At 37.9% G+C, this 24673-nt stretch overlaps 2 protein-coding genes across 5 annotated transcripts; one reads left to right on the top strand and one right to left on the bottom strand.

Annotated features, from left to right (window-relative positions):
• The first annotated feature begins 30 nt into the window (after positions 1-30).
• On the top strand, positions 31-9480 carry LOC106161625 (lon protease homolog 2, peroxisomal). The gene is made up of 19 exons (XM_013538646.3): positions 31-193; positions 954-1041; positions 1317-1429; positions 1741-1826; positions 2017-2132; positions 2394-2546; positions 2895-3058; positions 3317-3415; positions 3714-3788; positions 4219-4404; positions 4823-4970; positions 5249-5328; positions 5648-5760; positions 5995-6114; positions 6415-6731; positions 7068-7280; positions 7603-7800; positions 8079-8189; positions 8349-9480. Exons 1-19 carry the CDS (start codon positions 87-89, stop codon positions 8457-8459), a joined length of 2598 nt encoding a protein of 865 aa, XP_013394100.2. The 5' UTR covers positions 31-86; the 3' UTR covers positions 8460-9480.
• Positions 9481-10606: 1126 nt separating this feature from the next.
• LOC106161629 (uncharacterized) lies at positions 10607-24081 on the bottom strand. 4 transcript variants are annotated; one of them, XM_087017809.1, is made up of 7 exons: positions 24015-24081; positions 17680-19681; positions 15259-17130; positions 14751-14865; positions 14301-14479; positions 13841-13981; positions 10607-12214 (listed from the first exon to the last, which is right to left on the bottom strand). In XM_087017809.1, exons 2-7 carry the CDS (start codon positions 19654-19656, stop codon positions 11654-11656), a joined length of 4845 nt encoding a protein of 1614 aa, XP_086873935.1. In that variant the 5' UTR covers positions 19657-19681; positions 24015-24081; the 3' UTR covers positions 10607-11653. The 4 variants fall into 4 exon arrangements, with proteins under 4 accessions (XP_086873935.1, XP_086873936.1, XP_086873938.1 ...); XM_087017810.1 differs by having other exon boundaries at positions 24011-24031; XM_087017812.1 differs by lacking the exon at positions 24015-24081 and adding an exon at positions 20463-21451.
• Between the last annotated feature and the right edge of the window lie 592 nt (positions 24082-24673).

Consider the following 24673-nt stretch of genomic DNA (forward strand, 5'->3'; position numbering starts at 1 on the left):
CATGACGTCACACCCGGAAGTAAACAAAGATCTGCGCAGATCCAAACGCGCAGGAGGAAGTCAGACCAAAGTGCAGAACCCTAAACATGTCTTCGACCATAACAATCCCTCGGCGGCTGCCGCTGCTTGTTGTTGCCGATAGTGTACTGTTGCCAGGGTCTTCTATGAGAATTCCTGTGCATTCCTTACGCAAGTAAGGTTATTTAAATATTTCTACTAGTTTTTTACATGGGTAAAATCTGTGTAAAGTTACATATTGTTCCCAAAACGAAAGTTGGCAGAACCGATCTTTCTAGATTTGGCATTATGTGGATACGTCACAGTCTCAGGGTTTGGAAGAATAAAGTTAAGGTGCCAGATTTTTTTCAAGACGAAAATTTTGCCGGCGTACATTCATTTTCAGTTTTAGTATCGTACTTAAAAGAAGCAATGATGTGCTACCATGCATGATCATGTCTAATTTTTCTTCATATGAGGAGTTACATAAACATGATCCTTTAGACGTGGACGTTAAATTGCAGTAAGGAGGCTGTGCACACAAGTTTTATTACAGGTTGCAAATAAATATTTGATGATTTTGTAAATAATATTGCCATCATCATTTCCATGTTACACAACAATTGCCTATAGTAAATATTTATTATTAATTTTTAATACCGTACTTTCTATGCCAATTGCAAAGGCTACTAGATGTAAATTAAAAAAAAAGAAAAACTTGTCTTCCTGTCTGAAGGCCCTTAAGTGTTTTTTTTTTTTGTGTGTGTGTGTACATTGATAATTTTCTTAAAGTAAAAGCAAATAGCTAGGGTAAGAAATGGGAGTCACAGAAAATTTGTCTTGATTTCTAGTCTGAACATTGTGAAATGTTTTTTTTTTAATGTTGAATTTTTTCTTGAATGCTTATTGCCTGGGTCATAAAAAGGGATTTAGAGTTAATGTATCTTATATTCCAGTCTGAACATAGTGAAGAGCCGTCTGCTATCCAGAAACACACTGAGCAGTACCATCATAGGAGTAATGCCCAGAGAACCTGGAGAGAGTGTAAGTGTCTCTGCATCTTCATTTTATTTTTGGAGGGCATGTAGAGTTATGTTCATTAAATGTCATATTTAGTAGTTTGTGCCAATGCACTGTTGTCCAGTTGTATTTCAAGTGTACATGTTTGTGTACATATATTTGGTTAATGTGCCATATTTAAGTTTAAATCATTGTGTCAGGTACATTGATAAGCACCACAAAGAAATTTTAGTTCTACTACTACTGCTACTACTACAATAACTACTACTACAATGATAAGCCAAAGTTTATATTCACAGAAAGATGACTTGGCCACCATACACCCTGTGGGCACTGCAGCAGTAGTGGTTCAAGTCACGGGAACCAACTGGCCCAAGCCTTCCTATACCCTGCTGGTCACTGGATTGTGCAGGTAGGTCCTCATCCCCAAACCCCCACCCCCACCTGCACCCCCCCCCCCTCCACCCCCACCTCCACGCCCTTTGATGTGCAATCCACTTAAGTGCTGCTGAAAAGAGCAAAGTAATATTCATTGGTAGCATCCACTTGAGATTAATTTGAGTGTGTTGCTTTGAGAGGGTACAGTTAATACTTAGTGTTTTTTAGTCAGCTACATCAAATTTAATTATTATTATAGTATGATTGATATGATAAGTTTATTATTGTCAAAAGACATTTACATGTAGTTGAAACCATTGTTAGTTTATGCTATCTCTCTTCTAGGTTTCGTCTGGAAGAGTTGCTACAAGAGACACCCTACCCCATAGGCAAGGTGACACAACTGGACAAATTACCAGGAGAGCAGGCAGGTAGGTTCAACAAGAAAAGGAAAAAAAAGGACAGTCTGGGATAACTTAAAAAATTAGTTTGATTGTGGTTTTACTAAAAAGGTTAAATAAATGAGAAAGTCTGGTCTCCATGCTGTTGACTCTCCCAACATGTGCAAGTGCATATACACAAAGCTCTAGCAAATGCTTTCAGTTACTTGTATTACTTTAGATGAAGATGTGATGAAGAACAGTGAGCTGCAAGTGCTGGCCCAGGACTTCAGGGATCAAGCAGCCAAACTAGTGACCATGCTGGACATCTCCATACCTATTGTGGCCAAACTTAGAGTAAGGGCCCATTCCCAATGAAACTGTCGTTCTACGTAAATTGCTCCAACTCTGCAGTTATTCTGAGTAAATTTTGGCTACCAGATGTTGTTACTTAATTGCAGAAACTTTACTCTTTGTGACTCCAAAATTTTAACAAAAATAATCAATGTGCATTTAGATCTGCATTTTAGATTGCCGGATCAAGGATTTTACAGAGTTTGAAGACAGTGCTTAATTTGACGAATATTTGACGTTTTTATTTATTTATTTTTTTTGTAGAGAATGTTGGACAACCTTCCCAGCCATCACCTGCCTGATATATGTGCCTCCATTGTGAAGGCATCCTACTCAGAGAAGGTCCAAGTACTGGATGCTGTAGACTTGACAGAGAGGTTTAAAAAGACTTTACCTCTACTGATGAGACAGATAGAGGTAAACCTTTTGTCTCTTAGCTTGCTCCTCTATCCCCTGTTCATAAAATAGTTTCATTGGATCTATGAACAGTTATGATGAAAGATCTTTATGCTAATTAAACCCATAGTTATTTAGAATCCTGTTGAAAGTTTCAGTTGTAGGTTAGTGTAGGAGAGACATAGAGGAAACCGTCAACAGGATTCTAATTAAGTATGAATTTGCATTAAAATAGGTTCTTGTTGTCTCCATTGAAGATCATTTTAAAAGAGTTAAAATTTGTTTATTTGTCAAGCTTGGGTGAGACATTGTGGAAATTCCTCTTTTTACAAGACACCACTGAAGGCATTTGACTTTGTCTTATTTCAGGGTTTGCAGCTCCTTCAAAAGGCCAAGAAAAACAACATGGAGCTTGTCACCCAAAAGTCACCACTAAAATCTTCAGCACTCAAGAAAGCTTTTAAGCTTGGAGACGGGGACGATGATGATGAAAATGAGGCTGACGATTTGGAAGATTTACAGCAAAAAATTAGGTAAATACACAGACATTTCATGTATGTATGATATTTTTTCAATCAACATTATTAGCATCAATTTTGTTTCCAAATAGCATTTTCAATGTTTCAACACTGTTCTGCTCACTCAGAAGTGTTCAGAATTTTATTGATTTTTTATATTAAAAATTCAAAATGTTGTAGGCTTTAGATTTGAGGTTTGGTTGAAAAGATACTGGGATAATGTGGTTCAGATTAGGATTCTACCCTCATTCTCAGATGATTGTTTTTCACTAGGGCTGCTAACATGCCTGACCAGCCACTGAAGGCAGCGATGAAAGAATTGAAGAGGTTGAAGAAGATGCCACAACAAATGCCTGAACATGCCATGATCAGGTGATTGTCACCACATATTTTCTGTCGCGGTTAATTAAATGTTAAAGCTTGTACATTTGAGACATTCTGACAGTTATTTTGACTGGGATAAATTACTAGGCTTTTGTAAGATTCTAATTTCTCATTTTCCCTAGGCAATTTTTAAAGCCTCAATATAAAAACTACTTTAGAAATGTGAAATTATTGGATCTCTTTATCCAGAATGAAAATGAGACTTTTTGTAGCTTAAGATAAAATTATCTCATTTAAGAGAAAACATTTCTGGGAACATTGTATCAAATGGCCTCCTCCATTACAGGAACTATTTAGAGCTGATGGTAGAATTGCCATGGTCTAAATCCAGTGTAGACTCCTTGGATATTATACAAGCAAGGTAGGGAGAAAAAGACTGTTGTTTTGTCAGATACTTCATGCTTATGTGCAAAAGATAAGTACAAAATTATGTGTATGGAGTTGGTTTTTCTTGTATAATAATGAAAATAAAGTGAATTGTTCCTAACATTGAGGAGGCAGACATGTGGTCAAGACCCTGTGATGAAGGGTTGAAGCATCATGCCTCATAGGTAGGAAACATGTTTAATTAGTCATTTACTCAAATACAACTGGAATACGCCTATAAAAAGGCAATTATAGGTGTCATGATGTCAAATCTGACAAGAAATCTGCGAAATCATAAAAATTAAGAAATGATAGTTTTTATAGTGATGGCAATATCTAGATATATTGATTTGTGGTCAAATAATACGTATAAAATAGTATTATTGTTACATGTCCATTGGCATGCATAGTTCATTCTATTACAGGAAAGATTTAGATGAGGATCACTATGGGCTAGAGAAACTGAAGAAGAGGATACTAGAATACCTGGCTGTTCGGCAGTTAAAAAACACCTTAAAGGGCCCCATCTTGTGCTTTGTTGGCCCCCCGGGGGTGGGGAAGACCAGTGTGGGAAGATCTGTGGCTAGAACACTGGGGAGAGAGTTCCACAGGTTAGTGGGTGGCAGTTGAACTATTGATATCATTTTTTCATTGTAATTGTTTTGATAAATTGTGTATTGCATCTCTCAGTAAACTTTGGTAAGTCAACTAGCTAAGTGTAGTCGACTAGGGATCTTAGATTCTTTGTGAAACAGGGGCCAGGCCTAAAAGATGCAGGTCTATGAACACTGAGAAATGCAAACTTTTAGAAAAAAATTCCCAAGAGCTAAGAAAACTTGCAGAGGACAAGGCACAGCAAACTCAACTCGGATTGTGGATGTTTCTGCTACTACTGCTGTAACAACAGAACAGTCTACATCATCATCATCATCATCATATTTTTATGATTATCTTACTGTTATTATTGAACGAAATGGATTTTATCCATTTTTTAATTGTGAAAAATCATTATAGTGATATTAATTCCAGGATCGCCCTAGGTGGCGTGTGTGACCAGTCTGATATTCGGGGTCACAGGAGGACCTACATAGGCTCTATGCCTGGCAGGGTGGTACAGGGGCTCAAACTGGTGGGAACAAATAACCCAGTCTTCTTGTTGGATGAAATTGATAAACTGGTATGGACTGTTTGATACATTTTTAAACATTTTTAAGACTTTAAGAGATTTCACTAGACTGAAAAATAAATAAATAAATAAATAAATGAAATAAATAAAATGAAATTTTTTAATTACTTAGCATGATCAGACTTGTGAATTTTTTTTTTTTGGAGTTGTTTTAGATTACTTTTCTATTATCTATAAATTTCAATCTACTAATCTGCCAAATGTACTGATCGAAAGCAGAACAGTGGCCATTCACAGTTGAGCCATGCTGTATTTGCTTTTTTTTCTAGGGTAAAAGTCTCCATGGGGACCCTGCTGCAGCTTTGCTTGAAGTACTGGACCCAGAACAGAATAATACTTTCACAGACCAGTATCCTTTCTATTGCTTTGTCTTTTATAAAGTTTTATCTTTACATATGAGGATTAAAAAGATTAAAAATCTAAAAGAGATGTGGTACGCTAAGGAAATTGTAACAAAGAAATGAATGACATTGGATTATTGCTGAGAGTATATCATTGACAAGTAATACTAAGTTTATGAGATAATAAGATAACTGACATATATACTTCCAATATAAGTAAATTGACATTTTTATCACTTGAATGTTGATATTGTGTACTTAATTGCAAAAAGTAAATAAATAAATAATTTTAAAAATAGACAAATAATTACCTTGACCAATTAACAGCTATCTAAATGTTCCATTTGACCTGTCTCAGGTGTTGTTTATAGCAACGGCCAATGACACGGCCACAATACCTCCAGCCCTGATGGATAGAATGGAGATGATTTATATCCCAGGTAAACCCAGTGTTTCTTTATAGACTGGTACCTTTTTAATTGAAATCTCTTTGAGAAAGTTGTAAAGAGTACATCACAATTTATGGTGTGCCCTGGCATTCTTGATAAAATTTATATTGATATATATCCCAGGTTGGTTCTTTGACTACTTGCACAAAGTTAAAAGAAAAAGCTAGAGGAAGTATGTGGTATTGAGATTTAACAAAGTTATCAATAACTGTTGTACTACCATAGGTTACACTCAGGAAGAGAAACTACAGATAGCCACTGGTCATCTCATAAAGAAACAGTTATCTGAGCACGGCTTGACCGAGGAACAACTGCAGATTCCAGAGGACACAATTCTGGCCATAAGTAAGTACTGACATATTAGGTTTATTGAGTATCAGGGGCAGTTTATGTTGTAGATATTACAGTGGCATATCATAATATCGAGCTGCTGATAAGAATAAATGTGGAAGATACAAAGGGTGTGGATATGAGATATGTGACATACTGTCTGTGATATTGAATTTAAGGAGGAATTCCATCTTCTATGTTTCCCCAAATAATGTGTGTTAATGTGTTAAGATGCTTCAAATAAGTTTACACGTGTGTGTGTATGTGCTCATGCATATATGCACATACTCTTAAAGCAAAATGTCTGGTTCCCAGTTTCCAGGTACACGCGTGAGGCAGGTGTGCGGTCGCTGGAAAGGAAGCTCGCTGCCGTGTGCAGGGCCATAGCGGTCAGGGTGGCAGAGCACAGCAGTGCCAAGAAAGAACTCAAATCTGTTGCCATACACCCTGAAGCTGAAGGGAAAGTATTAGACCACAGCACTGTGCCAGGGCAGAGATCCAGTGTGCACCCTGAATCCCGAGGCCAGGTGGTTGATGTTGATGTCCCAGAGACACATAATGTTGGATATCTGACCCACCCTCTGGAGATGCCAATTTTCATTGATAAAGCATTACTGGAGGAGATATTAGGGGTAAGGGTTTCTGTGGAAATATGAAAAAAAAAAACCTGGAGCATTGAAAAGTGGGCAAGAGGTGCAATGTACACTATATGATCTACTGTAAAATATTTGTAAATTATAAAAAAATATTATAAGTATTGGTAAATTATATAAATAGTTGTAAAATTTTGGTAAGATGTATGGTAAGACCTAATCATAGTTTTTTTTAGATGTGTTTAATGAAAAAAATACATTATTGATCTGTATGAAAATGAAGTTTTTTAAAGTTACATTTTATACCCCCCCCCCCAAAAAAAAAAAAAAATGCAAGAAATATTTTAAGTCTATATCCATATTTGAATATAACAGGCACCTCCCTTTGAGAGCGAGATGTCCCAGCGGCTGAGTCGCCCAGGGGTGGCAGTGGGGCTGGCGTGGACCCCCATGGGAGGGGAGATAATGTATGTGGAGGCCACTAGGATGGAGGGAGAGGGCAAACTGGTGCTGACTGGACAACTGGGGGGAGTCATGAAGGAGTCCGCTACCCTGGCGTTGAACTGGGTCAGGTCCAATGCACATCTGGTAAGGTTTGGTTAATGTATTGGTAAAAAAGGGGAGGGGGGAATTATTTTCCTCCTCCCTGTTTGTGAACTGCATCAGGTCTGCTAAAGTTTATCAGATTTTTATACCTCAAGTGTGGAGGGAATTGGAAAGTGACAAGCCCAGGAGTTATGATAGTCTTAACCTACAACATATTGTGGTTACAGTGCATTTCACATTGATAATAAAACTAAAAAAAGATTCTTTGAGATTCTAGAATTGTTTTTGGTTGTACATGTAAGTCAGCAAATGAATAATAAAGATAAACTAAAAATACAAAATACACATATAATTTTTATTTCAGCTTGGCATTGAACAGGGCGGCAACCTGTTAGAGAACACAGATATCCACATCCACTTCCCGGCAGGTGCCGTGGGGAAAGATGGTCCCTCTGCAGGTGTCACCATCTCTTCTGTCCTAGTGTCCTTGTTCTGTGGTCGCTGTGTCAGGTCGGACACCGCCATGACAGGGGAGGTGACGCTCCGGGGATTAGTGCTTCCAGTGAGTGTCTAGTATCTATAGGGTAATATTTAAATGTTGGGTTTGTAGCCTGATATCTATCCACAGGACAATATTGTTTTTCCTGCAAGCACTCCAAATTGTCACAAAGACTTCAGGACAGTAACTGTTGGTTTACCTGAGCAAGGACATTTAACTAAGAGAACCCACAGGTGACAAGGTGTCATCACAGTGTTATTAATATGTTTTGTAACCAGAAACGGATGCAAATTGTACAGTCACTGTAAAGTATTTTTATCCTCTTCATTGTCAATTTACAGGTGGGAGGTATAAAAGAGAAAGTTTTGGCAGCCCACAGAGCGGGAATAACAAGAGTTTTGTTGCCAGAGAGGAACATGAAAGACTTGCATGAAATTCCTGCCAACGTCAGGGTGAGTTTTATCATAAAATGTTTGATTAGGAAGTGAATTCTTCATAATGAAAAAGGAGAATGAGGAGGTTACAGATCATGATGATAATATAGTCGACAGTTTTTTTTATGTATATAATAAAATGATGAAATTGAAAATCCTTTTTCTGGTCCATTTCAGAGCAAGTTGTCTATAATTTGGGTAAGCAAGATGGAGCAGGTTCTGAACGCTGCATTTGAGGAACCTTTTCCTGGTCTCAGCTCAGATGACATTGTCCCTAGTAAGCTTTGACCTCGGACACTACTGGTGTGAAGTGTTTTATTGACATTATAGTTTCTGACACCAGCAAAATGAACATATTATTATTATAAGTGATCTATTTTACAAGGTCATGTGATTATATGGTGGATAGCAAGATCAGCTATGAACAGCATATAAATTGATGTAAAAATATGAATTATGTGGTAAAATGTGTTGGTTATACGACAAAGTGAAAAGTATATTTCATGTGGCTTATGTTATGTTATGTTATGTTTTGCTTGATTTTATTTGGTATAAAGCTCACAAAAAGTTATTTACAAATTTGTAATATGTTGGTTTGGCCTGAAGTAAAGAATGATTGTGAATACCAGTAACACTTGGGTTCCTACAGGCTAATAATATTTAAATCATAAGATTTTGGTGGAAGGTCATAGCTTAAGGTAGATCGGTCGTTACATGTTCCAACGTTCGAATTTTTAAAAAATTTTTTTTGTTTGAAGAGACACCCAAGTACATTAAAAATTTGCAAAAAAAATTGGGGGTCACCGACCAAATAAGAGAACTACGCCCAGATATGTTACACCCTGCATATCGCACTAGTCCCCATTCAAATCAATGGGAAAATGGGTATTTTTTCACTAAAGCATTATTTTTTATGACTTTCTGACGTTTGAATTTTTTAAAAAAACTTTTTGTGTAAAGAGGCTTCCAAGTACATTTAAATTTTGCAAAAAAAATTGGGGGTCACCGACCAAATAAGAGAACTACGCCAAGTTGAAGCGCATTACACCCTGCGTGACGCACTAATCCCCATTCAAATCAATGGGAAAATGGGTGTTTTTTCACTAAAGCATTATTTTTTATGATTTCTTGTTTTGTGTGTGTGTGGAGAGACATCTAAGTACATTTAAAAATTTCATTATGTTTAACAGTTAAAGTGAGTATACTCAGCTATTTTCAGATTTGTCATACTGATGAGGTGTAAGCCATTAACTTTACAACAAAATTATTGAAGAGAGTAATAAGGGAAATACTCATGCATATGAAAATAGTTTATTGTTGTCGCTGTTGTTAATTAATGAATATAACATGAACGTGACATCGTAAACGCTGTGTTGTCAAGTAAAATGAAGCGTCTGATACAAAGTATCAAATGCGGCATTCACGTGCTTGCTTGCGGTGCGTTCAGTACACTTTGTTTACACTGACAAGTCAAGGTCAGAAGTGCACAATTTTTCTGTATAATATAACGCAGTTTCAATTTTGATTAGTGAATTTTCTTCAAGCTGTATGGCCATTTTCTGAGCATTTGTATAAGCTACGAAATATTCCTCAGCCCAAATTTCTCTAAGTCCAAATGAGTGGCGTTACGACGCACTTCCGGTTTTCGTCGAAATCTAAGCTACGGTATGCAGCACATTCAGGGCGTTCTACCTCAAAATGTACGCAGCCGCTTTGATTGGAATTTACAACACTTATTCTTTACATGATATAGCACCTACTGCATAATTTGTGAGCTTTAGCTGTCGTACATTTTCTAGTGCCAAATCAAATTGGAGATGGAGCTATTCCGACGATTTCTTGAAAGGCAAGTCTATGAACGTGCTACAGTTGTCGTATAGAATCATAGTCGACAAACGTTGTTGAAAATCTGTATCGATCATACAGAGTTACATACAAGTTGATAATGTGTGTTTATCTTATAGATAACTGTTTTATTCCCTCAAATTGATAAAACAGACCAAAGTGTCGTTAGAGACGATTGACGATGCGCTGAAATTGCGCAAATCGTCAAATTACGTAACGACCGATCTACCTTAAGAACATAATATTGTTTGCTTAACATAAAGAATTCCTGAAACGATTATTCAATTTTTAAAAGTTTTATTTAATGCATTTTGTTTATGGTTAATTTAAGCAATTAGATGGAACTGAATTGGATTTTTAATATGGATAAGGTGAATGAAGTGGTGCTAATTTATTATATTATTATATGAATGCTTTATTATATACACTGTACATGGCCAATAATAAAATTGATTACTCTTTTGATTTTTGTGTGTATTATTTTATTTAAACAAATCCAAAATTCTTGAATATGAAGAATGTTTATCTTGTGATTTATAAAAAAAAACATACACATACGAATACACAAAAAGAATAAAAGAATGATTGCCTATGTGTGTATATTAATTCTGTTTATTTTCAAGTCTATTTCAATCATGTTGAGAACTTCAGACAATATTTTAAAAGAATTTGCTTACAAAAATAGCCACTATATTAGCACAGAAAGACTAGGTGATCTTTGAAATCTGACAAAAAAATAGTTGGACGGCAGATATAATTATCACAAAGGTAGACATAATGTGCATGCGAGTTACGAAATACCTGTGTAAGTTCTCCAGTGTTTAAATACACTGATAGTCTATCATCAGACAGGTCTAATACATAGCAAATATATTAACACCAGAGTTTCTTGTTTAAAAACACTCTTGTAATCATGCAGTAAATGTTAACAGAGTACCAAAACTGGTTTGATAGAACATATTTACCTATCACAGAAACTATCATACTTAAACGAATCAGGTGGTTGAGATATTTCAGCCACATATTTGTGAATTACATCAATGGATATCTGGCAATTCCCACATCTATATATAAAAACTGCTTATGAATTTTTTGTGCTATATATAAAACTATATACACAATGGATTTATACAATGGAATTCAGTGAGTGCAACAGATGATACAATATATTTATATACAATACATTTAAGTCTTCACACAGCTTGAATGACTAGACTACTGCCAGTGTATATAATTTTTGTCATTTCACACAAAAACAAATAATAACAATGATGAAAACAAAATAAGAATCACAAAATTCTCTACTTGGGTTTTTCCATAAATTGTTCCATTTTCAATTTGGTGAAAATCTTTCTATGGCAAGTAAACACACTTATGACAATTTAAAATAAAATATATACAACGTACACAGAAGTCCACAACAATTCAGCTGTATTGATAGGGCTGTAGTAGGATTATTGCTTGACAGATTGATTGGAAGCCATAAATTGGATCAATTTAAATATGTGATGTACCAAGTGTTACAGCCCACCAGTGTGGTAGTTGTGACAAATGTGTTACAGTCCACCAGTGTGTTAGATGTGACAACACAGCTGAAATGGCATTATTATGTTACATCCAGTGTTGTTCTGCCAACATCACTGAACAGAGTCCCACTGCAGTCGGTAACGCAGGAAACCTTTCTGAGCCAATGAACTGTTCACGTTCCTCTCTACTTCCTCAGCGACCGCCTTCTCTTCCCGGTGACGCTCTTGTAATCTTTGTATATAACCATAATCCAGTGGAACTTGTCCATTCTGTTGTCCATTTCTGGGCGAGTATTCAACCTTGCCATTCAGCTGGCTCTGCTGGGGCCGAGATTTTGACAAACTATTAGTCAGACCATTTGAATGATTCCCACCATCAAACTGTCTGAAATTTTTCTTTTGTAATTTATTCTGGTACCTGTAGTTGCTTGGTTCTGGTGACTCCGTCACCGTGGGAAGGTTAGAGTTTCGTGGGGACCTATACACAGCGTTGTCTAGAACGTCGTTTTTCTCTTGCTGATGGCGGCTGTGGAGCTGTTCTACATGATTAATCTCCTGCACGTGGCTCTCAGCCTGGTTGTACAAGGCAGGAGAACTGACCTCTGGAGGAGTCTCTGAGTCCCCCCTGGTCATTACCTTTGGCTTGGGAACAGTCTTAGCATACTGCAGTGCCTGGGAGGAAATTTGAGCACAAAGACATGAATATAAACACTCCACTCCACACAACAGTGCAGTATTATGTTAATTAATATTTAACGGCATACTGCTGTCACTAACAATAAATACCTCATATCAATACATACATAATATTTCTTGTATAAACATCTCATAAAATTTGTAATGCCTTAAAAATCTACATACTAAAAGTGTATGTATTGTTAAACAGTTGTCATGTTTTGAGTAGCACCAGCACCTTTCAATGTAAAATGCAGAGCCAAAAATTAAGGAAAGAAAAAAAAAAACATAAAAATAGACCACCTTAAGTTATCAGTAGGTGCTACACATTTTTCATTACAGTTTTGTTTTTAAAAAAAGTATTATGCTCAATCTAATGTCACTTCTTATTTTCTAATGGGTTTTTAAAATGTAACCTTCCAATCATGAAGCAAGACACTTATATGGCACAATATGGACACAGTGTTAGTGAGCAATATCATTTGTGCTAAAGCCGTTTGGTTTTGGCATGAGGACCAAATGGAAGTTTGCAAGGTGGTGAACTACATATATCCCATGCCGGGTGAGAATCAATATGTGGGGAATGCTGAGTATGGAATCTTTACAGATTCCACAGTACTGATTCTTAATTAAGTCTGATGCTGTTTCAGTTCTGCCACCGCCCGGCGTTCGCTGTCATGACGCTCTTTTAGCCTCATTAAATCCTCCATCTCCTGTTCAGCTGTTTTAGAGCTGGCGGCTCTACTGGGAGATTGCGGCTGCACGGATCCTGCCCTGCCTGCAGCTATTTCGTAGGAATTAAATTCTGTAGGATGCCTAGAAGCAACCTGGGGTTTGGGAACACTCTTTGCATACTCCATAGCCTAGAGAGCCAAGGGAAAACAAAAACAGAGGGATAATGCACAACAACAAATGCACTCATAAATCGTAAATAAAAACATTTACTGACATATGTCTTAGATAATGCACACAATATTACAATATATTTTTAAGTCTGACAAATCAAAATATAAATCATTTCAACGGGCCAGTATTATTATTACAAAACAGATATGTGGATGACAATATCTCTAAATGATGAAAGAAAGAAAAAGGAACAATAAAAAAAATAATAAATAATATTCTAATCATATCACTATAAATATATATAAAAAATAATCATATATAAAACAATACATAACATCTAAATCAAAGCTAACAAATATATGACAATAAAGGAAAAAAAAATCAACACCAGTGCACATGCAGTTAGGAACATTCTAGCTGTTTTTCCAGTACTTGTTCCAATGGTCTCTAACAAAAACCCCCATGTCTGTGCTGTCAAACTCTTCCATATTCCTTGCACGTCAAGTAGTCCATCCACCATTCTCAAATATATCAAACTGAGGCAGAGCTTTCACTCACATTAACAGATTAACACGCCTCCTCCTGGTGTTGAGTAGAATACTGGAGATTATATGAGTATGTGGGAAACAAGAGGAGGCATGTTTACCTGTTAATGTGATTGCATTCAGTGCAAGACCCCATGGAGCTCGATCTAGTTAGAACAATAGCTTCATTGGGCATGGGCCGTTATACAGTGCCGTTTGTGGACATGACAAAACCAGAAAAAAAAAGACTCACCAGTTTTCTCCTGTTCATAATGTCCTCCTTTTCCTTATCTTCCGCAGTCCCTTGTGGACGAGGTCTTCCCGGTTTGAAAGTTTGTTTCTGTTGCTCCTTCACCTGCTTGGCATACTGTAACTGCTTCTGTCTCTTCTCCGTCTGAAATGTGTGCCACAAACATCCATCTAAAATCTTTCTTGGTACTAGCATTGAGTACAACTATATACATGCTTTTTTACAAAGCACAGTAATATGACTACAAACTGCATATTGTGCACAGGTTGATTTCCACAATGTGAAAGCTGGCTAGTTGGCAGACTTCATATGAAAATACTGTCCATGTAACTTAATACAGATACATAACACACACTTTGAGAGAGTAGCAAATTCCCCCCCCCCCTTGCCCCTCCAACCCACTCCTTATCGTTTATCTCTCTGGGTCTGAATCTACTGCCCTTTGCTCTCAGGGTATACTTACCCTCTCCCTCAGGGTCTGGTTATCCAGATCAGGCCCCAGTCCTCCTAGCTGTATCTCTTTCTTGAGCTTCCTGTAGTCATTGATAGTGTAGGCCTTGTACTCCCCCTTGGGCTGCTTCTGTTTCTGGAAGGCCTCCATGTAACTGCCCTCATCACGGGGGGACTGCTTGTCTTCTGCTTCTTAAAAAACAATAATAACAGAAATTATAACAAGTTTTAAATTATACATATAAAAGAATAGATAAAGCTGTTAACTATTTAGCACTGAGAAAATAGCAGGATAAAGCAATCAGGTACAATTTTTACAAAATTATAATAAAAGAATGAATGAAGTATAACAAACTGTTTAACTTTTTATATTCCCCAATTTTTTCACATAACTATAATTCATGATCACTCTTCAACATCATTAATGGACAACAACAGACCCTCCCACCAAATACAAACTTACTTTTCCCGTGGCTGCCAATAGGTGGCAGTGTTTCATAGTGGTGGGCACCATGGACCTCTGGGTGGGTGTGTCTCAGACGAGGAGGCTCATCATCGTAAAAGTCCCTAGGTGGTCCCTGGAAATGAAATATTATCTTCATAAATGACAAATATTTTTTCACTATGTGGCACTGTCAGTACCACAGCAAGCACTATAATGTAATAAACATATTATTATTTCATTAAGACCTGCTTACCACACACAAAACTTACTTCTAAGCTCTATCACATTTGTGTACAGATACTTTTTCTCACTTATCATTCCAAATGACTCAGGCAATATTTTGTGTACATGATTTATTATTCAGTTACCAATGATTTATTATAAACACAATTGCTTTAGTGCAGTTCACAATAAATATGTAATGCTCTACCCTTGGCAACCATGGCAACATGTTAATAATCATGTAAAATCTTCACACACACACACACACACACACACACACACACACACATCTCTCTCTGTTTACCTGACTGTGCTGCCAGGCATACTGTCCATGTCTGGAGTCTGCATACTGCTGCCCAGGGGGGGCACCTTGCCTTGGAGTAGCATAGTGATACTGCTCTGTCTGCTCCTCCCAGCCTGGCTGTGGTACGGGAGGGGGTCTATGCTGGGGGTAGTAGCCTCCCTGGGGGCCTTGCTGGTACTGTGGGCCCTGCTGGAGAGGGCCCACAGGGGCCAGATGGGCCTGTGGGATGGGCCCCACTGGCTGATGTATTGCACGGTTGTGGGAGAACTGGTCTGAGAGATGGGACGGGTATGAAGGCAGGGGTCCCATGGGTCTGTCCCGGTTCTGGGATTGCACCAAAGGCCCAACAGGGGGAGGGGTGATCAGTTTGAGGTTTATATCCACGCTGACTCTTTGACCGTCATCTGTCCACAGAGTCTGGGTGATGGGACGGATATCGAGAGAAACAGACTCCCGACTGCCAACCGATGCACGCCTCACTGGTACAGGCACTGGGTCAGGGTCCACCGTCGCCTCTTTAGGAACAGTGGGACGGTGCTGAAGTGGCTCAACAAAATGAGGCTTGGATTCCCTGAAATTTATCTTACTTTCGCTTGGGAACTTCCGCAGACCATTTTTTACAGAACCTGTATTCTTACCGAGTCCTGCCGTGAGACTTTTCTCCTTTTTCTGTGACAGCATCTGAGATCTTTTTGACCATAAGTCTTCAGCTGAGGAAGGCTTTTGTTTTAGACTTTTAGGAGCATCCTCAGGAGTAGCTTTTACAGGTGTTACTTTGCTGTCTGCAGAGTAAGGTTTTGGCTTCAGGTTCTTTTTCACAGACTCAATTTGTTTGACTTTGCCAGATTGTGTTTTGCCCTCAGTAGGCGCTGAAAGTCTGGGTTTTAGTCTTGGCACTGGCATGACAGCCATTTCTTTCTTTTCTTGAAATTTCTGTCCATAGGTCTTTTTAGGAGCTCCTTCATTTAAAATTTTCCTATTTCTTTCTATAAAATCAACTTGGTTTTGGTTCTTAGATGGACTCCTTTCTCCCCTTGATGGCTGACCTGACCTTTGACCTCCATCCATCCCATCATCCTCTGCCTGTGGATCATCAGCATACTGGTAATACTGCTGCTGTTGTACAGACGAAGGGCCATTCTGTATGTATGGCCCTTGAGAAACATAGCCCTGACCTTGTGGGCCTGATTGGCCATAACCTTGACCTCCCTGGTCATAGCCTTGACCTTGTGGAGCAAACTGTCCATAACCTTGACCCTGTTGGTCATAAACTTGACCTCGAGGGTCATAAACTTGACCTTGTGGCCCAGGATGGCCATAAAACTGTTCCTGTGGTATGGACTGGCCATACTGATTAAGAGGTCTTACAGGTTGGCCACTGTAAGTCCCTGAATATTCTCTGTAAGAATCTCTTGGAGAGGGCTGTGGAGCCTCCCTGTAAGATTCTGGATAAGCAGCCTGAGGTGGCTCTCTATAAGAATCTCTAGGTGAGGCACCAATGGGTTCCCTGTACAAGTTCCTAGGAGAGGCCTGAGGGGGTTGGTTAGACTGGAACTGACCCCTGAACTGACCACCATAGCTGTGATCAGGGTTTGCATACATCTGTGGCTCATAGTTATTGTGTGACTGTGGAAGCATGGATTGTGGAGGTGGTGGACGTTGGTCACTGTAGAACTGGCCATCTGGGTGTGGCCTTTGATATGCTGGATGAGGTCTACGGTCATCTGGGTGACCCATTTGGACATAACGGTCATCTGGTGGCAGGTTTCTGTTGTAATGGTCAAGGTGTGGACTCTGGTAGTATTGGTCATCTTGTGCTTGTCTCTGGTAATACTGGTCGTTTCTGCTATACCCATCATCTGGTGGCAATGACTGAAATAAAAAGAAATATTCACATTATGGAAAATTCTCACAAATATATGTTTGTTTTCATTTCAGAACAGTTCAATAATACAGGTCACAAGACATGACAAAGACATTACAGGACTGCTTTAGCTTACTACTGCTAGATTATGATAATAAGAAAGCCCTAGCCAGCAATTTGCACAGCATAAGAACCAGGTTCATATATACTGGGGTAGCGCTAGCAATTTTTTTTGCTTAGCCAAATCATCACTTTTTTTGTCAATTTGTTACCCAAATGGTTATAGTTTGACTAAAATAAGTCAAATCAAGCCCTTTTTGTTTAGCCAATTTTAGTCAGTTTTAGCATTTGGGGAGTGTTAGCGCTACCCCGGATATATATATGACAGATGATTAAAGTATATATTGGCATTTTCTAAATACCAACAATATTTCTCAATAAGATTAAAAAAAAAAATCCAGCTGAGTACTCCTATATACATTATAACACTGACTTTCTTCTTTGTAAAGGGATTAAGTAAGCTGCAACATAAATCCATAAATCAATACCAAACAAACCTGATATTTATCAGGATTACTCCTGAGTGCATATTGGTCCTGCTCAAACTGTCTCTCATGCTGGTCTCGTCGTGGTGGCATGACATCCTCCTCGGGCTGTGAGCCACGGTGGTAACCACGGGAACGGGATATTCTACCTCCGTAGGTCAACTGTTCTGAAGAGGCATCCCTGACGGCGTCCTGACGCACCATTCTCTGTGGGTGGACTGGCTGACCAGTGGCGTGACTCTGGCCAGTCTCCTGGACGGGGTGCCTCTGCTCATAATAGGCCTCTGTTCTTGACTGGTTTTGAGCCACATGTGGTGACCTCTGGTGGCCAAGGGATGACCTAAAGTCATGACTTTCCCCCATGTCGTCTATGCTGTCTCTACTAAAGTCTCGTTCTCGAACATGACCTTGACCCTCATCTGGAAGCTGTTCATCATGATCCTGAGGGAACGGAGTCCTGCGCATTTGCCGACTCGTCCCTGTATCTTGAGTGTTAGGGTCATAATGAACACGAGATGCTCGGCTAGTCTGACGTATATGGTCATCATCTGGATCATCCAGGCGTGAAAACGGAATAGGTGGTGGGTTTTTCCAACTAAGATCATCTGTGGGTTTAGGCTCTTCCTTTCGATATGTGCCCCCACCCTGTTGGGCCTCAGCATCTAAAGAGTCTTGCAGAGCTTCACTGTTCCAAGTCTCCTGACCTCTGTCATCTCTCAAGGACAGGTCAAGGTCATCTTCCTGGTTAAAATCCAAAGGAGGTATTTGTGTGTCATGTAAAGACTTTTCCTGCTCATGAAGCCTCTGCTTCAACATTTGTTGGTATTCCTCCTCGCGTTGGAGATCAGCAGCATCAATGTCTAGTGAATCAGTGGGCCTGGCCTCATCATCATCTTCTTCATCCTCTTCTTCCTCATCTCCATCCTCACCCTGGTCAAACTGTGACCTGCTCCCCCCTCTCTGAGCTGCATCCCCAAGTTGCTCATTTTGGAGTCCATTTCTATTAGACTGCCCATAATTATTGCTAGGGCTGTTTCTATTACTTCCATTGGCAGCTTGTATAGCTGACTGTCTTCTCGACTCTCTCTGATTGGCCGATGTTTGAGAGCCCTCTCTGTTAGTTTGTCTTCTATTGGCTGAGGTTTGTGTAGGCTGTCTACTAGGCTGTCTTTGATTGGCTGAAGTTTGTGTTGGCTGCCTACTAGGCTGTCTCTGATTAGCTGAAGTTTGTGTTGGCTGCCTGCTAGGCTGCCTTTGATTGGCTGATGTTTGACTAAGCTGCCTTTGGTTACCCGCAGGCGAGAAGTCAGTCCTACTGGGAGTGAACTCCCCAGTATTTGTGGGTGTACCACCATGTTTAACAGGTATCCCACTGTGCTGCTCTCCCTCTACAATTTGTTTTGATCCAGGCCTGTCATTTTGGCTGTTGTATGTTGGGGTATTCTGACCTTGTCTGCTTTGTATTGGTCCAGCAGGAGTGACGTAAGAGTACTGCCTTGCACCCTGGCGACTTCCAGTATTACTCAGCCGTGTATTCTGCCTAGACTGCTGCTGCTGCTGCTGCTGAATGTTACTCACATTCCGTACAGGCAGATCTTGTCCTCCGTTCTCAATGACACTGGGGTCTTTATGCAAAACTGACCCATTTTGAGTCATGCCATTTCTACTGTTAACACCTACTGTAAGGTTAGCTTGCTCAATGTTTTCATCATCGTCATCATCATAATCCTCAATCCTACTGCTGACAAAGCGATACTGGTCATCCTCATCTTCATCCTCATCCTCAAGAACCACTCTCTTCACAGGACTGCCTGACATTCTGGACGAGGACGATGTGGGATGCATTTCACCATTTTGTGTGCTGCTGACATTGTCATTACTGTCATTGTTGTCGTTGTTGTCATTGTTGTCATCTTGCAGTAGAGATGCTAGAAGTTGTGGGTTGCTTGCATGTATTGTGCCATGACTAGATGGAGGGCCGTCTCGCATTGTGGGTTATATCCCATAGCATTAACTGAAAGGAAAAGAAAAAAAGACATTCTTTACAATCTAGTATGCATGTACTCATTTTTAAAAATCTACATCAGCAATCGCAAAGTAAATTCCAAAATGCAGTTTAAATTGATAGTGAAAAACATTGTGGAAAAAATGTCAGTAAATTCATTGTACTTAAAGGTTTCACATATTCTTACTGATAAAGTAGTGTTTACTCAAAGCCATTAACAACGAAAAAATGCTCTGTTATAATTGAACACCTCACTTATCTTAGAAGTGCTCAATGCCATTTAAAAACCAAACTTTCCAGACTTAAGCTGAATTTCAAACAAATAGTACTAGACTGAGCAAACTTGAGACTTATTTCGAACAATTTTGAAATTTTACAACTGAATGCTTTTAAGTGTTATTTGTCTGCATTTAACTATCTAATGGAAAACACTTGAAAAATGTTGATTGTAAGCGTGCTTAATACTGCCATAAAACCATAATTATAGTTCTTATTTTCTCTTTAAGATCCATAATAGACACTTTCGGTCTCTGCTACACTTAAAGAGGGCAATGAATTACTAGTACCAAAACACACAGCTAATGCAAACAGTTTATCATTCTTAATCTATCAGAACTATGTCCCAAAAGGCATGTATAGTACAGAAAACAGTCCATAGGTGCACATGAATCATAGCCAAGTGACCCATAGAAACCACTAACATTACAAAATGAACACTTTTTATCATAATTTAAGTTTCAAAATAACAACTTTTGTATCTCACAGTACAAAATGCTCTTGCACAACTTACCATATAACAATCTGTAAAGATATTAACACTTATGTGCCGCAATGTAATTCCCGAGACTTAGACAAATTAGTGAGTTGTTTGTTGGCAAGAACAACATCTCCACTCTCACCTTCCGACTGTGAATTATTTAGCAGAAGAGAGAATCAATAACAAACACTTTAGAAGAGGGGATAGATCAATCATATATCTAACCTACCATGGTGACATTCTCCACTGAAAGGGGACATAGATTATACATACATGCATGGCTCTACTTAAATCTTGCAGTGCCCTACCATGCATAGCTAATATTGACTATTGATTATCCATGGCTGTGACTTTCATTGATCAATAAGAATACCAGAGAACATGTATGGTAAAGAGCAGAAGCCCTCCCTGAGATATCAATAACCATCCACTCCATTTCACGTCAATGCATGGTGATCACGGTAACGATTATTCAGTTCGATACAACGGGACACGTTAATTAGAGTTATTCACCGGTATGACCACCGCAGATATTCCGGACAAGGGACTGGCCTCCGTTATTGGTCTTCACAGTGCAGTCTCGAGGGAGACCCCCTCTGGGCAGTGAATACAGACATGTAATACACACCTTTGTCAACAGATACCCTTTTTTTCTATTTTGGTGAATAATCAATGATCAGAGTTCAGCACTGAATTATTCAGTTCACTGTCTAAAAGCTGAATAATTATCAATAGAAAAAACTTATATGAGCTACTGGAAAACAAACTGTAAATGAAATAAGCCATGCTTTAAAAGAGTGCTTGCTGGGAGGCTTTGAACCAATTCAACAGTAAGCACACATGTATGAATTGCAAAATGAAATAGATAACTGGCAAAATGATATGAACTTCAACCTGGGAAAAACCTGCATAAAACAATAAGCTATGCCATGCTCTTTTCCACACTAATCTGGAAATGTATGACTGCAGAACAGAGCACAGCATGGCCTAGGCTTTTCTGCTAGGTTTTCTGCTCAAACCATGGTTAAATTTTTGTTTGAGCAAAACCAATACTTAACAGAAAAAAAAAAAAAATTTATACTGCAATGTACAATCAAATTCATCGACCACACAGTGTATATATTATATGCCAAGGTAGGTAAACATAAATGTCCAAAACAGATTTTTGCAGGACAAAAAAAAGAAAGGGATGTCTATTGTTAAAATGTAATAACATGTCTTCTATACTGTTACAACTGCATGGCTTAAAATACTAAGAACAATATTTTTGTGCCTATTTGACATGGATTGAAAAATCTTTATGAAAACAAGACTATCAATACCTTTAAAAAAACCTTGCTCAAAAACAAATATTTATATCTTATTTCCTGACAATATCTTGATCAGTGGATTCTTTTTAAAATATTGATTCAGAAGGAAATCTTGATAGAGACATAGTCTTGTCTATTTACTTATTTATTCTTTCCCAGAAAATGGTTACGAAAAGAGAAAGATAAATAAACCTATAATATAATTACAAATGAGGCCTACTAGTAATCGATTTGTAAGGAAGGTTATTGCTAAATGGAAAAGATTCTGCCACTGCAATTTTGATGAAAATTGCAAGAGTAAATATGAACAAGATATTGACTTATGAAAAGAGATTGGTGAGGGGGAATCCACCTCATTTTTGAGAGGAAGCATCCCAAAATATGTCACTTAAATACCACTGAACTCAATGGAGATTTTGCTTAATTGGTCCTTCAATGACAAAAATGTGTAAAAGAAAAATTACTGCCCTGACCTAGCAATTCCAATTGATGTACATATACCCGTATGCTTCAGGACTTTGCAGAAGGAAAAGAAGCTTACAAGATATTACATACCAACAGTCAACCTTGTTTATGAGAAACTCAAACATGCTTTTTAATTGATTTTACACACACAAGAATTACAATGGAATTGCACTTAGGAAATTGAAATTTAAATGAACCAGGGGTTTTACACATGGACTGCCAATTTCGTTTCCATTATAGTTATATTATACTTTCTATACCAGTTGTCCAAATTCTACGCAGATAGATACTGAACATTGCCATTTGATGAGATAAGAGAGAAAGGATCTTAATTGACACAGTGGGCCAAGATGGAGGCAAGGCAGAGAAAATGATTCAAGAAATGGGAGTTTAAAACTGCAACCCTTTGATTGCAATTGTAAAATAAATAATAATAATTGTAAAATAATATTTTTGTAGTTACTGAGTACTCCCTGTACTGTTTGTATAAATGTACCAATGCATTTACCCTAAACATAGTATTATAGAGGCTCACCCTTACCACTAATAAACAAATTATCTGGATTGCTTATGGGTACTCTCCATGCATTTTCAAATCTCTCACTAGCATATTTATGCTCTGTAAAGCTTCTCATAAGTTACATTTCACAATCCAGACCCTAAAGATGATAAAACCCTTGAAATAAAACTTTTTAGAAGCATATTTAGTGTTATTATTACTTTCTCCTCAGCCTCCTTGGGTTACCATTGCCAGCTTGAAGCAGCTGTATTATACATGGCATAGGGCTGCAATACAAAACACCCTATCATACATGTACAGGTAGATGCCTTTCTATTTGACTGGCCAGTCATTTAAAACTTAAAGGGATAATAACTCTTCCTTTCGGCCAAAAAATGAATTTTCCTGGAGTAAACAACAATTTTCCCATACTTACCAATGGTTAATGAATCCATTTTTACATTCAAAGTTAGTCCTTGGTTTTTTTCTAAAAAGTTTGGTTTTTTGTTAAAATCTCTTAAGAGATTTTAACAGAGTATAGCCATCAATGGAGGTCACGTGGTCTAAAGACAAGCTCAGATATCAGAATAATAGCTATCACTGCCGTTTTTGTGGTAAAACAGAATATATTATATTTCTATGAGTTATTCACAATGTTTTTATTGTGAAATATAGATCTCATACGAAGAGTTATTATCCCTTTAAGTATATATATATATATATATATATATATATATATATATATATATATATATATATATATATATATATATAACGTGATCCAAGTGCAGGGAAGGGTCAAGTTCCTATTTGCAAGTAAAAGAGAATTGCTCTTTACCCCAAGAATATTCATTTGGCGGGTAAATCTCGTGGAGAGCATCTTTAATTTCAAATGCTACTAGTACCACATTTTCTTTTTAAACTACCTGATAGGAAACGGATAAACCCACTTATATACAATACATGGTGCAAAAAGTGCGTCAAGGATTAGGAATTAACTCTGCAAAAACTTTCACACTGTTTCTATGGTTGGCAACAACTTTGCCAGTGACTGTCACAGTGTCAGCACCTTGACGTTGTACTACTGTCAGTGGGTGACAATAAATACACAAACTAATGAGAAAATGTTGACGTCGCTTTCAAAACGTTTCCCTTTTCACGAAATACCTTAAACCGATCGTGTAACTATTAAGTCGAAAGCCTTCGCATATTTATAAACTGTTGTATATTCTTTTTGTAAATATTTTCAGCCAACACATGATTTAAATTATTGAAAAAATTACATTGCCTATTTAATTTATACTCACGTACAGGATTCAACATGGCGTACACATATCCCAGAATGCCATATGATATTTATGTTGTCATGATAACTGCCGTTAGATGGCGCTGACAATGACGTACCGGTTAGGACACTGATGCGTCATAGTTCTACCACCTGTAGGACTACTTGTTGGGCAAGAAATCTTACAGCAAAAAATAGTTAAAGAAATAAAAAACAACATATAATTAAAAAAAGAGAGTAATTGGAATTTTTTTAGAAAACGCTTACTTTTCGTCATCGTTCACTGTTTAAGAAGAATATCAATAGGGAGTTGAACAGAGTCATGGTCTGCGTGGGGGTGAAGGGTGAGACAAGGTTGCCTCCCAGAGTTTTTTTATTTAATTTTTTTTAAATTTTTTATATATGTTTTTTACTTTTTCATTCTTTTAACTTTAAAATTAGAACTTATCAGTACAATAGATTCAGAAAGAAATTATGGATCAAAATGTATCTTAAAGGTAGCCTATCTTATCCGGAATTTATGTAGTCTACATTTTGTTAATTCTGGCTGCACATATGTAAGCGTAGCTTTTGGTATACCGGTATGGAGTGATTCAGATTAGGCATAATCTCTGCTGCTTTTTAAATTTAAATTGATTTGAGGTATAAAAATTGCATTACAAAAGTAAGGTCCTCTGTTCTTTTT

Source organism: Lingula anatina, chromosome 7, assembly GCF_051362555.1.
Source record: "Lingula anatina isolate TDL-2025a chromosome 7, LinAna3.0, whole genome shotgun sequence".
In the NCBI taxonomy this organism is placed as follows: Eukaryota; Metazoa; Brachiopoda; class Lingulata; order Lingulida; family Lingulidae; genus Lingula; species Lingula anatina.

Coding starts and splice junctions, on each gene's coding strand:
- LOC106161625 (XM_013538646.3), top strand. CDS start 87: ATGTCTTCGACCATAACAATCCCTCGGCGGCTGCCGCTGCTTGTTGTT. Junction 1,430..1,740: donor CTGGTCACTGGATTGTGCAG/GTAGGTCCTCAT, acceptor TCTCTCTTCTAG/GTTTCGTCTGGAAGAGTTGC. Junction 2,547..2,894: donor TACTGATGAGACAGATAGAG/GTAAACCTTTTG, acceptor GTCTTATTTCAG/GGTTTGCAGCTCCTTCAAAA.
- LOC106161629 (XM_087017809.1), bottom strand. CDS start 19,656: ATGCGAGACGGCCCTCCATCTAGTCATGGCACAATACATGCAAGCAAC. Junction 14,480..14,750: donor TATTGGCAGCCACGGGAAAA/GTAAGTTTGTAT, acceptor TTGTTTTTTAAG/AAGCAGAAGACAAGCAGTCC. Junction 12,215..13,840: donor TTATGAACAGGAGAAAACTG/GTGAGTCTTTTT, acceptor ATTTCCTCCCAG/GCACTGCAGTATGCTAAGAC.